Genomic DNA, 11,858 nt, shown 5'->3' with positions numbered 1-11,858 from the left:
ATTAGAAAAAGATGTATTCTGTAGCATACAAACAAAATCAGTAAGAATGATCTCTGATGGAAATGACAAGTCAATGGCCCTTGAGTAGTCCTGAGTTTCTGAGGATAATAAAACTAAAAGAGATTTTGATATATTTATAAATTTATGAAATTACTTTGGCACATTACCAATGACTGTTGATCTTATTATTATTTATCTTAATTACATATTATTTATCTTAATTACATAATGGCAACATATTGAGGATTTTATTGTAATCCTAAGTTTTTTTTTAATAATTCAAATGTGTACATTTGATGGAACATACTTTTTTCTGAGTCAGTAGCTGTTGGTTAATATTAAGACATTAAATACCAAAATATTTCCTATTGAAATTAAATAATTGTATACTAAAAACTATTTTTGAAGTTCTGAAATGGAACAGGTGCAAATTAGCCTTTGTTCCAAATTCAAATGGTTAAATTTTGGTAAGAATACTCATGACTCAAGTTAGAAAACTATACTACCACATATGGTGGATTGAAAAAAGGAAAATAACATCACATAAATGCCCAATTTTTGATAACCGATTTATTCATTTTTCCACCCCTGGTGGTCTCAACTTAGGATTTTGTTGATCGTGGAAAATTTTTCTAGATGAAAGATAAAAAATTACAAAACTGCCTTTCATGTAGGCTCTGCCAGTTTTAAAATATTATCTCTGGACAAGCTCTGACATGCTAATAAATGTCCTCTGTTCCTAACTGTACAGGTAATATGTGAAAGCAACAGTGAGACGTTTCCCAAGGACTCGGTAATAAGATACCCCCAGAGAGTTAAACTAATTAAGTCAGTTTGTGGGAAGGTAAGCCTCTGTTTCCTAGGTACTCTGTGGTTTTTAAGTGATATTATCTCATTTGAGGAAAGAAAATATGATCAGAAATGGTCAATTTGTCAAGAGTTTGGAGAAGCAAAATATGTGTACATACAGTGTTCTCCCTGGAAGGGAGGTACTGAACCCAAGACATGTGAGCAGTTTAGTGACCGGAAGTGTTCTCTTGTTCAGCTAGTATCAGTTTATCAAGACTTGCCGTGGCTTGAGAAGAACATACCTGAGACTCACAGCTTTGGGCTCTAATTACAAGCTTAACTGAACCATCTTCCGATTCGCTAATATCGCCTCCAAGCTATCATTCAAGAAAGGGAAGAACTCTGGCTCAGAGCACCAGAATTCCATTCAACACATAGCAAATTTTTTTTTTAAGTTTATTTATTTTGAGAGAGAGAGTGCACACACAAATGGGGGAGGAGTAGAGAGAGAGGAAAAGAGAGAATCCCAAGCAGGCTCCGTACTGTCAGCAAAGAGCCCGAGGTGGGGCTCCAATTCACGAACTATGAGATTATGACCTGAGCTGAAATCGCGTCGGATGCTTAACTGAGCCATCCAGGCACCCCTACACGTGGCAAATTTAGAGAAGCTTTCTGATTTATACATTAGTCTCATGTGAATTTAATTTGTATAGTTCGGCCCCCAAGTCTGTCCGTTTAGTCTATGAATTCTGAATATTTCTGATAAAACACAGTTTCTGATCCTTTAGGACAAAGAACCAAAGCCTGGACAATGTATTAATGAAACTTCGCTCTTTGGGGCTTCTCCATAGCCAGGTTGCCACTTTCTCTAATAGTCTCTCTCACTGAGACTGCACTCCAGCTTCATCACAGACATTCTAGGCAATTATGCTAATGGTAGGACAAACCCTGACAAGCTTGTGACAAAAATGGTAGCAATTGGGCAGAGAGAAGAAAGAAACCATCTTATCACAGCATCTTACTGCAGTGTGGTGATAGCTGTTGGGTCAGGATGATAGATTTTCACCAGTTGGATAGTATCGGGTCCAGAAAGGGTACTCTACACTGCTGTCTTACTCATCCATGAATACACACTATAATACTTACTTATGCTATGTAGAAAGTTACCTTGAGATGTAGCAACTAGATCCAGGGAACATATCTTACATGCTTTCTGCAGGTCAAATCTAGGAGTACTTCAACTGGTGCTTCTGGCTCAGTGTGCTTCATGATGTTTCTCAGCCAGTCAGTCAGACCTGCAGTCATCTGAAGACTTGACTGGGGCTGGATGGTCCACTTACAAGATGGAGCACGTGAGCCTTGCCATAGGGCTGGTGGGTATCCATGAAATGGCAGCCAGTTTCCCTCAGCTTCCTTCAGATCCATGTGAGGAAGGACCTTGTCTCTAGAGTTGCATACCATCACTTCTACTTAGAAGCAAGTCATTAAGTCCGTCTCTCACTCAATGGAGAGAGGATTAAGATCCAGCTTTTCAAGGGAGGAGCATCCAAGAATTCACGTTCATATTCTAAAACATACACACATCCCTTTATACCTGGGTTCCTTACTAGTGCATAGTCAGCATCTCAAGGCTCTCCACATCAGGGAAGATGGGTTCAGGAAGAACTCTTTCTTAATGGGCATGCCACATGACCTCATCAGAGGTCTTCAGCTTATAAACTTCTCTAAACATCATCTTCTTAGAAATTTAGATTACTCATCCCTAAATATATATTTCATTAACCATAAGTTTAACTTCTCTAGGCCTAGTAGAAATTATTACTAATAAAAATCCTGAAAGGTAAGAATGTTGAGTAAGAGAATGAAAACAATACAAAAACTCTTCTTCTTCTTCCTCCTCCCTCTCATCACCCTCCTCCTCTTCTTCTTTTAAATTTAAGTAACCTCTCCACCCAATGTGGGGCTCAAACTCATGTCCCCATGATCAAGAGTCACATGTTATACACACGCTCTACCAACTAAGCCAGCCAGGCATCCTTACAAAAACTATTCTTAACATATACTTAGGCATTAACTTATTAAATGTGTATACAACCGACTACGTGACAGGCACTGTTAAAAGCAGTTTACACTTAACTGGTTAGTTATACACTAAGTCATTTAATTCTCTTGACAATCGGGTGATATTATCACTGTTTTACAGATGTGGAAGTTGAAGCACAGACAGGCTAAGTAACTGTCCAAGGTCACTGAGTAAATGGCATTTGGCTCCAGAGTTCGTGATCTTTTTTTTTTTTTAATTTATTTTTTTAACGTTTATTTATTTTTGAGACAGAGAGAGAGCATGAATGGGGGAGGGGCAGAGAGAGAGGGAGACACAGAATCGGAAGCAGGCTCCAGGCTCTAAGCTGTCAGCCCAGAGTCCGATGCAAGGCTCGAACTCATGGACCGCGAGATCGTGACCTGAGCTGAAGTCGGACGCTTAACCGACTGAGCCACCCAGGCACCCCAGAGTTCATGATCTTAACCCCATTCAATACTGCCTTTTAGAAGGCCTGTTAAACCTTTTTAGAGATTCCATAATTCAGCGGGCTTCCTAAATGCTAGTTAGAAAAACAGTTGTAGACTTGCCTTGCTTATTAATCTTTTTTTTTTTTTAAAGTCCTTCAATAGCGTGAGATAAAACAATAGGAAAACTTAAAAAGAATTATTTGGTCTTCCCCCTGAATTCAGTAAAAATTACTAGAAAGGGAGATGCCTGCCTGGTTCAGTCAGTAGAGCATGCAACTCTTGATCTCTGGGTTGTGAGTTCAAGCCCCACATTGGGTGTAAAGATCACTTAAAAATAAAATCTTGGAAAAAAAAAAAAGAATTACTAAAAGAGGGGTCATCATGTTGAGGCTATAGGACATTCTATCCAAAAACTTTAAATTGGTTCTGCTGATTATTAATTAACCGTGGTAGTAAATCATGGTGGTGTTTTTGTTGTTTTTACTATTAAACGTAATATAATTTCATTTTAGATGATTTAGGGGGTGGGAAGGAAATACTTACAATTCTATGGCCCACCCTTAAACACCACTGCTTGAACTCCTTATATCATTTTGGTAGCTAGTTCTCAGTATACAGTCCAACCGTTAATGAAGGTAAATGAAGATCTCTTTCAGATACTTGAATCTTAAAGCTTCATAATCCACCCTGTAGACCTGCTGTTTTATCACAAGAGGGCACCAGGAAACAGGATAGTTTTGCCCCTAGTGATTAGCAAATAGGTTCCCTTGAAAAATTTTATTTTTTAATGTTTATTTAGTTTTGAGAGAGGCAGATCAAGCAGGGGAGGGACAGAGAATGGGGGAGGCGGGGCGGCGCAGAGGATCCAAAGCAGACTCCAAGCCGAAAGCAGAGGAGAGGGCCTGATGCAGGGCTCTCGAACTCATGAACCGCAAGATGACCCAAGCTGAAGTCTGACACTTAACTGACTCAACCACCCACGCGCCCTGAGAATTTTATTATCCTTAGTAATCTGGCCATATTTTTTTTTATTTAAAAAAAAATTTTTTTACATTTATTTTTGAGAGAGACAGAGCACAAGCAGGGTAGGGGCAGAGAGAGAGGGAGACACAGAATCGGAAGCAGGCTCCAGGCTCTGAGCTGCTCTGAGCTGTCAGCACAGAGCCTGACACAGGACTTGAACCCCCAAACCATGAGATCATGACCTGAGCCAAAGTTGGACACTCAACCGACTGAGCCACCCAGGCGCCCCATAATCTGACCCACTATTAAAGCTACCAATATTTTCTTCCTTTTTCCTTCCTTCCTTCCTTCCTTCCTTCCTTCCTTCCTTCCTTTCTTCCTTCCTTCCTCTTCTTTCTTTCTTTCCTTCTTTCTTCCCTACCTCCTTTCTTTTTCTTTTATTTTCGTTGTCAAATGATCCTTTATTGAAATATTTTCCTTATTAGTAGTTCTTAACTAGCTGGGCATTCCATTGTACCACTATTGATGTCATCTGTGATGTCATGAGGGTGGTGGCCATCAACATTGCATCCCACAGACTGGGCAGTCTCCAGGATCTCTTTAATGGTTCCAGAGAGTTCTCAGGCTAAAGATCCGTGCCACATTTATCAGGCAATATTGACAATCTCATCAAAAGTGAGATTTCTGGGGTGCCGAATGGCTCAGGTGGTTGAGCCTCTGACTCTTGATTTTGGGTGAGGTCACAATCCCAGGGTCATGGGATTGAGCCCCGAGTCAGGCTCTGTGCTGAGCGTGGAGCCTGTTGATGATTTTTTTCTCTTTCTCCCTCTCCCTCTGCCTCTGCCTGTGCCTGTGTGTGTGCACACACTGTCTCTCAAAATAAAACAAAATTTAAAAAAATTTTAAAGTGATATTTCTACTGTGCTTACTGTTCTTGTGCTTCTTTCTGTCTGTTGGTGGTTCCTTGAGGACTCTGGTAATCCGGGTGGAGGCGGAAGGTACCACTTCAATCTGGGCCTGTCTGTTCTGAATGGTCCGCTTCGCTGTAATCCTCAGACTCTTCCAATCACCAGTTGCCTTGGTGATGTTATCACCAACTTTTTTTGTAGACAAACGCAGGGGGCCAATCTTTGGGGCCAGGACAGATGTGGTGCCAACCTCCTCACCAGTGCACCTCAGGTGTGCGACTTTGATCTCGCCGGGGTCAAATTTAGGCGCCATGTCGGAGGCGGCTGGTGTCACGTGAACCTGGATTCGGGACGACCGAAGACAGTCGCACCTTGGCCTCTTCTGAGCCGAAAGCCGAAAGCTTGACTTCAATATTTTCTTTTTTTTTTTTTAATTTTTGTCTTTTTTTAATGTTTTATTTATTTTTGAGACAGAGAAAGACAGAGCATGAACGGGGGAGGGTCAGAGAGAGAGGGGGACACAGAATCTGAAGCAGGCTCCAGGCTCTAGGCTGTCAGCACAGAGCCCAACGTGGGGCTCGAACTCACAGACCGCGAGATCATGACCTGAGCCGAAGTCGGCCACTTAACCCACTGAGCCACCCAGGCGCTCCTTCAATATTTTCTTAAACATAAACTAGGAACAGTTCCTTTCCTGCCTTCTTCAAAGAGATGTATTTTAATATTTCAGAGCATTCACCATGTTGGACCCAGTGACACCAAACACATCCAATGGGAGACCCCGGCATTATGCCCTGCTGCAGAGAAGCATTACTGGCCCTCCTGGCGGCTTAGCAAATAAGGGTTTGGTCAAATCGTATTCGTTAGCATTCCCCTCAGAAGAGTTTCACAGCTTCATATAAATTTGAATGCTAAGTTTCTGAATTGAGATTTTCTGTTTCTAAAACCAGCTCAGCTTTCCTGTGGTTCATACCTTTGAACCAGTCCCTGTTCTGTGTGAAAAATACTCCTGATGCTGAAGACCCACACAATTTTTACAACTAGTAAGTAGGCTAGTCCCTGACGGGCTAATCACTTCTTCCTGATGCGTATGCTTTCCAAAAGTCAGTCATTTGTTCCCAAACTTGTTTATGCAAGTTGTACTTGGTAATCATATAATTTAATTTAATATTACCCAAATGAAACAAATAGGAGCATGAAGAGAGTTGTGATGTCCATGAAAATAAGTTGAATACTTAGAAAGTCCTGGTAAAGACCTATCGGATACCCAGAAGTAGCTCTAAAGGATTGTCTTTCTCAAGAAAAAAATGCTGTGGGATTAGGTATGGGCAAACAAATGTGTAAGTTCGGGTGGAGGAAAGGTCAAAATCCAGCAGAATTCTGCGCTCAGTTTTCTCTAAAGTGTCTTGAGTCCTCAGTCCAATGAAACTAAAATTGATAGTGCTGCTTGCTCACATTAATGTATGTCTTTTGTACAGCCCTGATCCATAGACTCCAATCAGAAAAGGCCTTTTAGCCAGATATCAGAGGAATGGTGGATGAATGCAATTGTATGTTTTTAATTAAAAATAACATTTTAAGGGGCGCCTGGGTGGATCAGTCGGTTGAGCGTCCGACTTCGGCTCAGGTCATGATCTCGCGGTCCGTGAATTCGAGCCCCGAGTCGGGCTCTGTGCTGACGGCTCAGAGCCTGGAGCCTGTTTCAGATTCTGTGTCTCCCTCTCTCTGACCCTCCCCCGTTCATGCTCTGTCTCTCTGTCTCAAAAATAAATAAACGTTAAAATAAATAACATTTTTATGTTTATTATAATTTTGTGATTCTCCACTCTGATCAGCAGATCCTGACTACCTAGGGAAGAGAGCTTCTACCGTAGACTTGTAGGAGCTGGCCAACCACACGTAGGTAGCGGAACGATTAACCTCAATGCTTGTTAGTGACTTATGTATCCTGTTGAATGAATAACCTCTTTTTTTTTTTAATGTTTATTTATTTTTGAGAGAGCATGAGTCGGGGAGGGGCAGGAGTGCAAGGGGACAGAGGATCCAAAGTGGGCTCTGCACTGACAGTAGAGAGCCTGATTCTCACGCACCGTGAGATCAAGACTTGAGCCTAAGTTGGGCACATAACCCACTGAGTCACCCAGGCACCCCATGAATAACCTAACACACAGAACCCTTTATCTCTGGGTTAAGTGCACTTGATTTTTAATACAGCAGATTTTTAGAACTTAATTACATATAATATGTCTAGACCTATTAGCTGAAAGAATGGTTTCAGGTCCTTCAACTTATCCTGTAACTGCCTAAAATACATTTTTTTTACTTAAGGCTCACTGGCATAATTGTAGATGTGTCATATATATTGCTTAAATGCATAGAGCCCCCAAAAGAGAAGTCTTTGACTTTGTGTTTACCCCTGTAGTTAGTGAACTTCTGCCATTGTGCTCAGTATATTTTATAATTAGAAAAAGAATGACCCACACTTGGTCCCGTATGATAATCTTTACATTTGAACTTTATTATAATTCAGTAAAAAAAATTGGAAAGCTTTTTACCGGTTGCAGATAAATTGTTAAATTTGTGCCAGATGACAGAAAATCAAATGCATTTGAGTTTTGAATACTGAAATATGGAAGGGGAAAACTTGTACTGTAAATGGTACTCTGCTAAAGTTGACTTCCTCTTTCTACAATGTGTTAGGGCCCCTCCCTGTATTTCAACCCTTGCCCAAAAGAAAAGCCATGTTATTAGATCAAGGGCAAGCATCCATTCCCCTCTTCTTCCTCCTCAGCAGAGCCTCAAATTTTACCCAGCTGTCTGTCCAGTCCACAGGTGAACCTTAATCAGTCCATGCCAATGAGTGTTGGGTCTTTCCCTGGTCCACAATGTGCCTGTAACTTAAATTTGCCTAATACAAGCTGAAGGACAAACTAACTTGTCATCGAGGGAGGTTTTCCTTCTACCACTGGATGTGAATAAGGGGACATACTGCCTATTTGCTGCTGGCAGCCACCTTACCACCACGAGGAGAGGTAGCAGAACAACAATATAGAAAAAATGGAGGTGCTTTAAGACGTGGCTGAGCTTAACCTTAGAGCCTGCTTCACTCTGGACTTGTTAGGTGAGATAATACATTTTCCCATTATCTCAGCAAGTGTGAGCTGGGTTTTCTGTTACAGAAATTTTATATCCTAATACAAAATACCAAAAATTTTCAAGAAATTTTGCCTCAATTTTTTTAAGTTTACTTATTGATTTTGAGAGAAGGGGTGGGGGTGTTCTAGTGGGATAGGGACAGAGAGGAGGGGAGAGCCTCAAGCGGGTTTGGCATTGTCAGCTCAGAACCCGACTTGGGCCTCAAACTCACGAATTGTGAGATTGTGACCTGAGCCGAAGCCTAGAGTCAGATGCTTAACTGACTGATGGACCCATGCACCCCTACCTCAATTTTTTTTTTAATGTTTACTTGTTTTTGAGGGACAGAGACAGAGCATGAGCGGGGGAGGGGCAGAGAGAGAGGGAGACACAGAATTCGAAGCAGGCTCCAGGCTCCGAGCTGTCAGCACAGAGCCCGATGAGGGGCTCGAACTCCCAGACTGTGAGATCATGACCTGAGCTGAAGTCGGTCGCTCAACCGACTGAGCCACCCAGGCGCCCCACCCCTGCCTCAATTTTTAAGTGGCCTGCTTTGCTGATGTAGTCAGTACGTGCCTGGTCTAACTATTGTGCAGTCCAGCACTGCCAGGTGCTGCAGGGGTGGCAAATTGAAGAGGGGCAAGTGTGCATATGCAAGGAGACCAGATAAGAAGTTTTGTGGTGGCTTTGGGATGGACTGTTAAAGATAGGGACAAGTGGAACACTTAGACATTTAGGAGGTAAAATTGATAAGATTCAGCGATTGACTAAATATTGGGGGAAGGGAGAGACAAGGTGGCAAGCATGACCTAGGGTTTCTATTTTGTGTAAGTAGATGGGTGGTGGTCTACTCACTGAGCTCGAGAGAGCACAGGAAGAAGACAGGTTGATATTAACAAGAATTTGATGTTGGAAACATTGATTTTGAGATGCCTTTGAGATATCCAATGTAGATTTTTCTATAGCAGCTCGAGACATAATTTATCCTTTTAAAATCTACAGTTTTGAGGATTTTAATACATTCATAGAGCTATGCAATCATCATTACTAATTTCTTTTTTTAACATTTTCACTCCAAAACCCCATACCCATGAGCAGTTTTCTCATTCCTTCTTCCTCCAAACCCTGGCAACTGCTGATACTTTCAGTGTCTGGATTTGCCTGTTCTGGATAAGCAACTCATCACATAAAATGTGATGATAAAGTTAATGGCTGGGTTTCTTATCAGAAATCATGGAGGCTAGCTTTTTCTTCTCGGGATGGTGTCCATAGGCACTCAGAATGGTCTAGTGTTTGACATACCATCGTTGGCTGTCCTACGATACAGCCTCTAACAAAACCAGGCTGTCCTGAACCCCTGGTAATAGAATCATTTACCTTTATACCAAGAAGATTGGGAAAGCATCCAGTTCTGCTTGTGGGGTGTGCCCAGGCCGACTTTGAGGGGTTCATGCTATGAGACCTAGAGTTCTTCTGAGGTTGTCTAAAATGAAAGAACATATCATCAGGACCTATGGTGGTTCCATGTGAGCTAAGTGTGTTTGTGATAGGACCAATTGTGCTTTCCTTGTTGATGAGCAGAAAATTGTTTTGAAAGTGTTGAAGGCACAAGCACAGAGTCAGAAAGCTAACTAAAAAAGTGAAGTTTTTTTGAGTAATAAAAAATTTTTTTAAAACACAGAGGCTAGAAGGCAGTAGGTGACGTATGTATGTATGTATGTATGTATTTTTCGATTTTGTGATTTTATGATTTTATCTTAAAGTAATCTCCACACCCAGTGTGGGGCTTGAACTCACAACCCCGAGATCAAGAGTTGCACGCTTCTCCAACTGGGCCAGCCAGGTGTCCTTAGGGTGATATACTTAAAGTCCTGAAAAAAAAATTGTCAACCAATTGAAAAGAGGTACTTACAAACAGGTATTTGCACACCAACAATGTTCACCAACGTTCATAGCATTATTCACAAAAGGTAGAAACAACCCAAGTATTCATTTATAGAAGAATGAATATAAATGAATATAATGAATGAATATAAATGAATATAAATGAATATAAAAAATGTGTAGTGTGTCCATACAGTGGAATATTATTTGGTCATAAAAAAGGAATGAAGTATGGATCCATCCTACAACATGGATGAACCTTGAAACACGCTGAGTAAAAGAAGCCAGACCCAAAAGGCCACACACACAGTGTGATTCCATTCATATGATCCGTCAAGAATTGGCAAACCTACAGAGACAAAAAGTAGAGTGGTAGTTGATGGGCGATGAAGAGAAGGGCAATTGGGGACTACAGGTTTCCTTTTAGGTTAAAGTAGAAAAATATTCTAGAATTAAACAGGGATGGTGGTTGCATAGCATTGCGAATATACTAAAAATCACTGAATTGTATACTCTAAAATGTTTAAGGTGGTGAATTATGTTACATGAAATTTATCTAAATAGAAGAATTTTCTGTTTCAGAAATGGGAAAGGATGATGAGACTATTTCCCCATATCTGATATTAAAGGACAAAACTGGATTTATGGTGTCTCTAGTAAGGGAGAACTGCTTGTCAGGCATGGTCTCCAAGAGCAGAGCAGACTGCCGATCTCCTGTAGGGTTTTTGAGAAGTGTGGAATTCATGGATTGATGGCCTTTCAGAAGTGTGAATGGGTTGACATCATCTGTGGAAGTGTGGTTGCTCAGGTGAGACATACTGATTTGCAGGTGCTCAGGTGCACTTTTACCACAGCGGGTCCATTCTTATTTATTGACTGATTTTCAAAAGCAAGAGTGAACACTGGTTGGTTTGCAAAAGTATGTTCAGTTCAGCTAATTGTCACAGATAGATTGAAGAGACTTAACAACCAGTTCTGGTGGCTTCTTGTTACCATGGCTACAGAACAATCCATCTTTCCCTAACTTGGTAGGAGCCTTCTTTTTCTCATACCAACCTCTTCCATGTCTGTAACCTCTTCCATTCTCTCCCTCAGGGTCTGATCAATGAGAGGGAAAGGGCAGGAATCTCCTTCAATACAGGCTCTGTGCTTCTTTACTCATATATCTATTCAACAAATTGTGTCATGGCATACAGAGGAGGAGAATAATACAATCCCTGTCCCAGAGTCTGGGGGTGGAACTCAGCTACACTCGTTCTGTCTAGAAGAGGGAGGGAGGTTCCCAGAGGAGAAAAGCCTTGAATGGACCTGACCCTGACTCAATCCTGGCACTTACTCTATCCGTGTAAGTATGCAGGACAAATCAGGAGAAAAGGCTTTCAAGAGAAGCAAGTTAACAGTATATCGTGATTAAGTTTTTATGTCAATTCATCTAGATAAGAAATTAATATTTATTAGTTACTTGCCTTGTGTTAGGCTTTGCTAAGTGCTTTAAATGGGTTTTACTAAAACCTCACAAAAACCTTATGATTAGGTACCACTCTTGACATCATTTGCCAAGGAGGAAATTTACTCTCAAAGGGCTAAATAATTTGCCCAAGGTTATGTGGTAAGCAGCAGAGGCTGGATTCAAATACAGACCATCTGACTTAATAGCTACTTGGAACC

The 11,858-nt window shown here is 41.1% G+C and overlaps 1 protein-coding gene and 1 pseudogene across 1 annotated transcript; one reads left to right on the top strand and one right to left on the bottom strand.

Moving 5' to 3' along the window:
- Positions 1-4,706: 4,706 nt before the first annotated feature.
- Positions 4,707-5,562, bottom strand: LOC124520642 (60S ribosomal protein L12-like). The gene is given in 2 exon segments (XM_047091678.1): positions 4,707-4,963; positions 5,193-5,562. Coding segments are annotated over 2 exon segments (501 nt in total). The 5' UTR covers positions 5,485-5,562; the 3' UTR covers positions 4,707-4,754.
- A 4,025-nt stretch (positions 5,563-9,587) lies between these two features.
- LOC124521226 (60S ribosomal protein L34-like) lies at positions 9,588-9,941 on the top strand (annotated as a pseudogene).
- The last annotated feature ends 1,917 nt before the right edge of the window (positions 9,942-11,858 follow it).

This window comes from Lynx rufus, unplaced genomic scaffold (genome assembly GCF_022079265.1).
Source record: "Lynx rufus isolate CCGP_SWC_20201006 ecotype Redwood Valley unplaced genomic scaffold, mLynRuf1.p SCAF_3, whole genome shotgun sequence".
Taxonomy (NCBI): Eukaryota; Metazoa; Chordata; class Mammalia; order Carnivora; family Felidae; genus Lynx; species Lynx rufus.
Note: the sequence above shows the minus strand (reverse complement) of the source record. Positions and strands in the feature narration are given on the sequence as shown.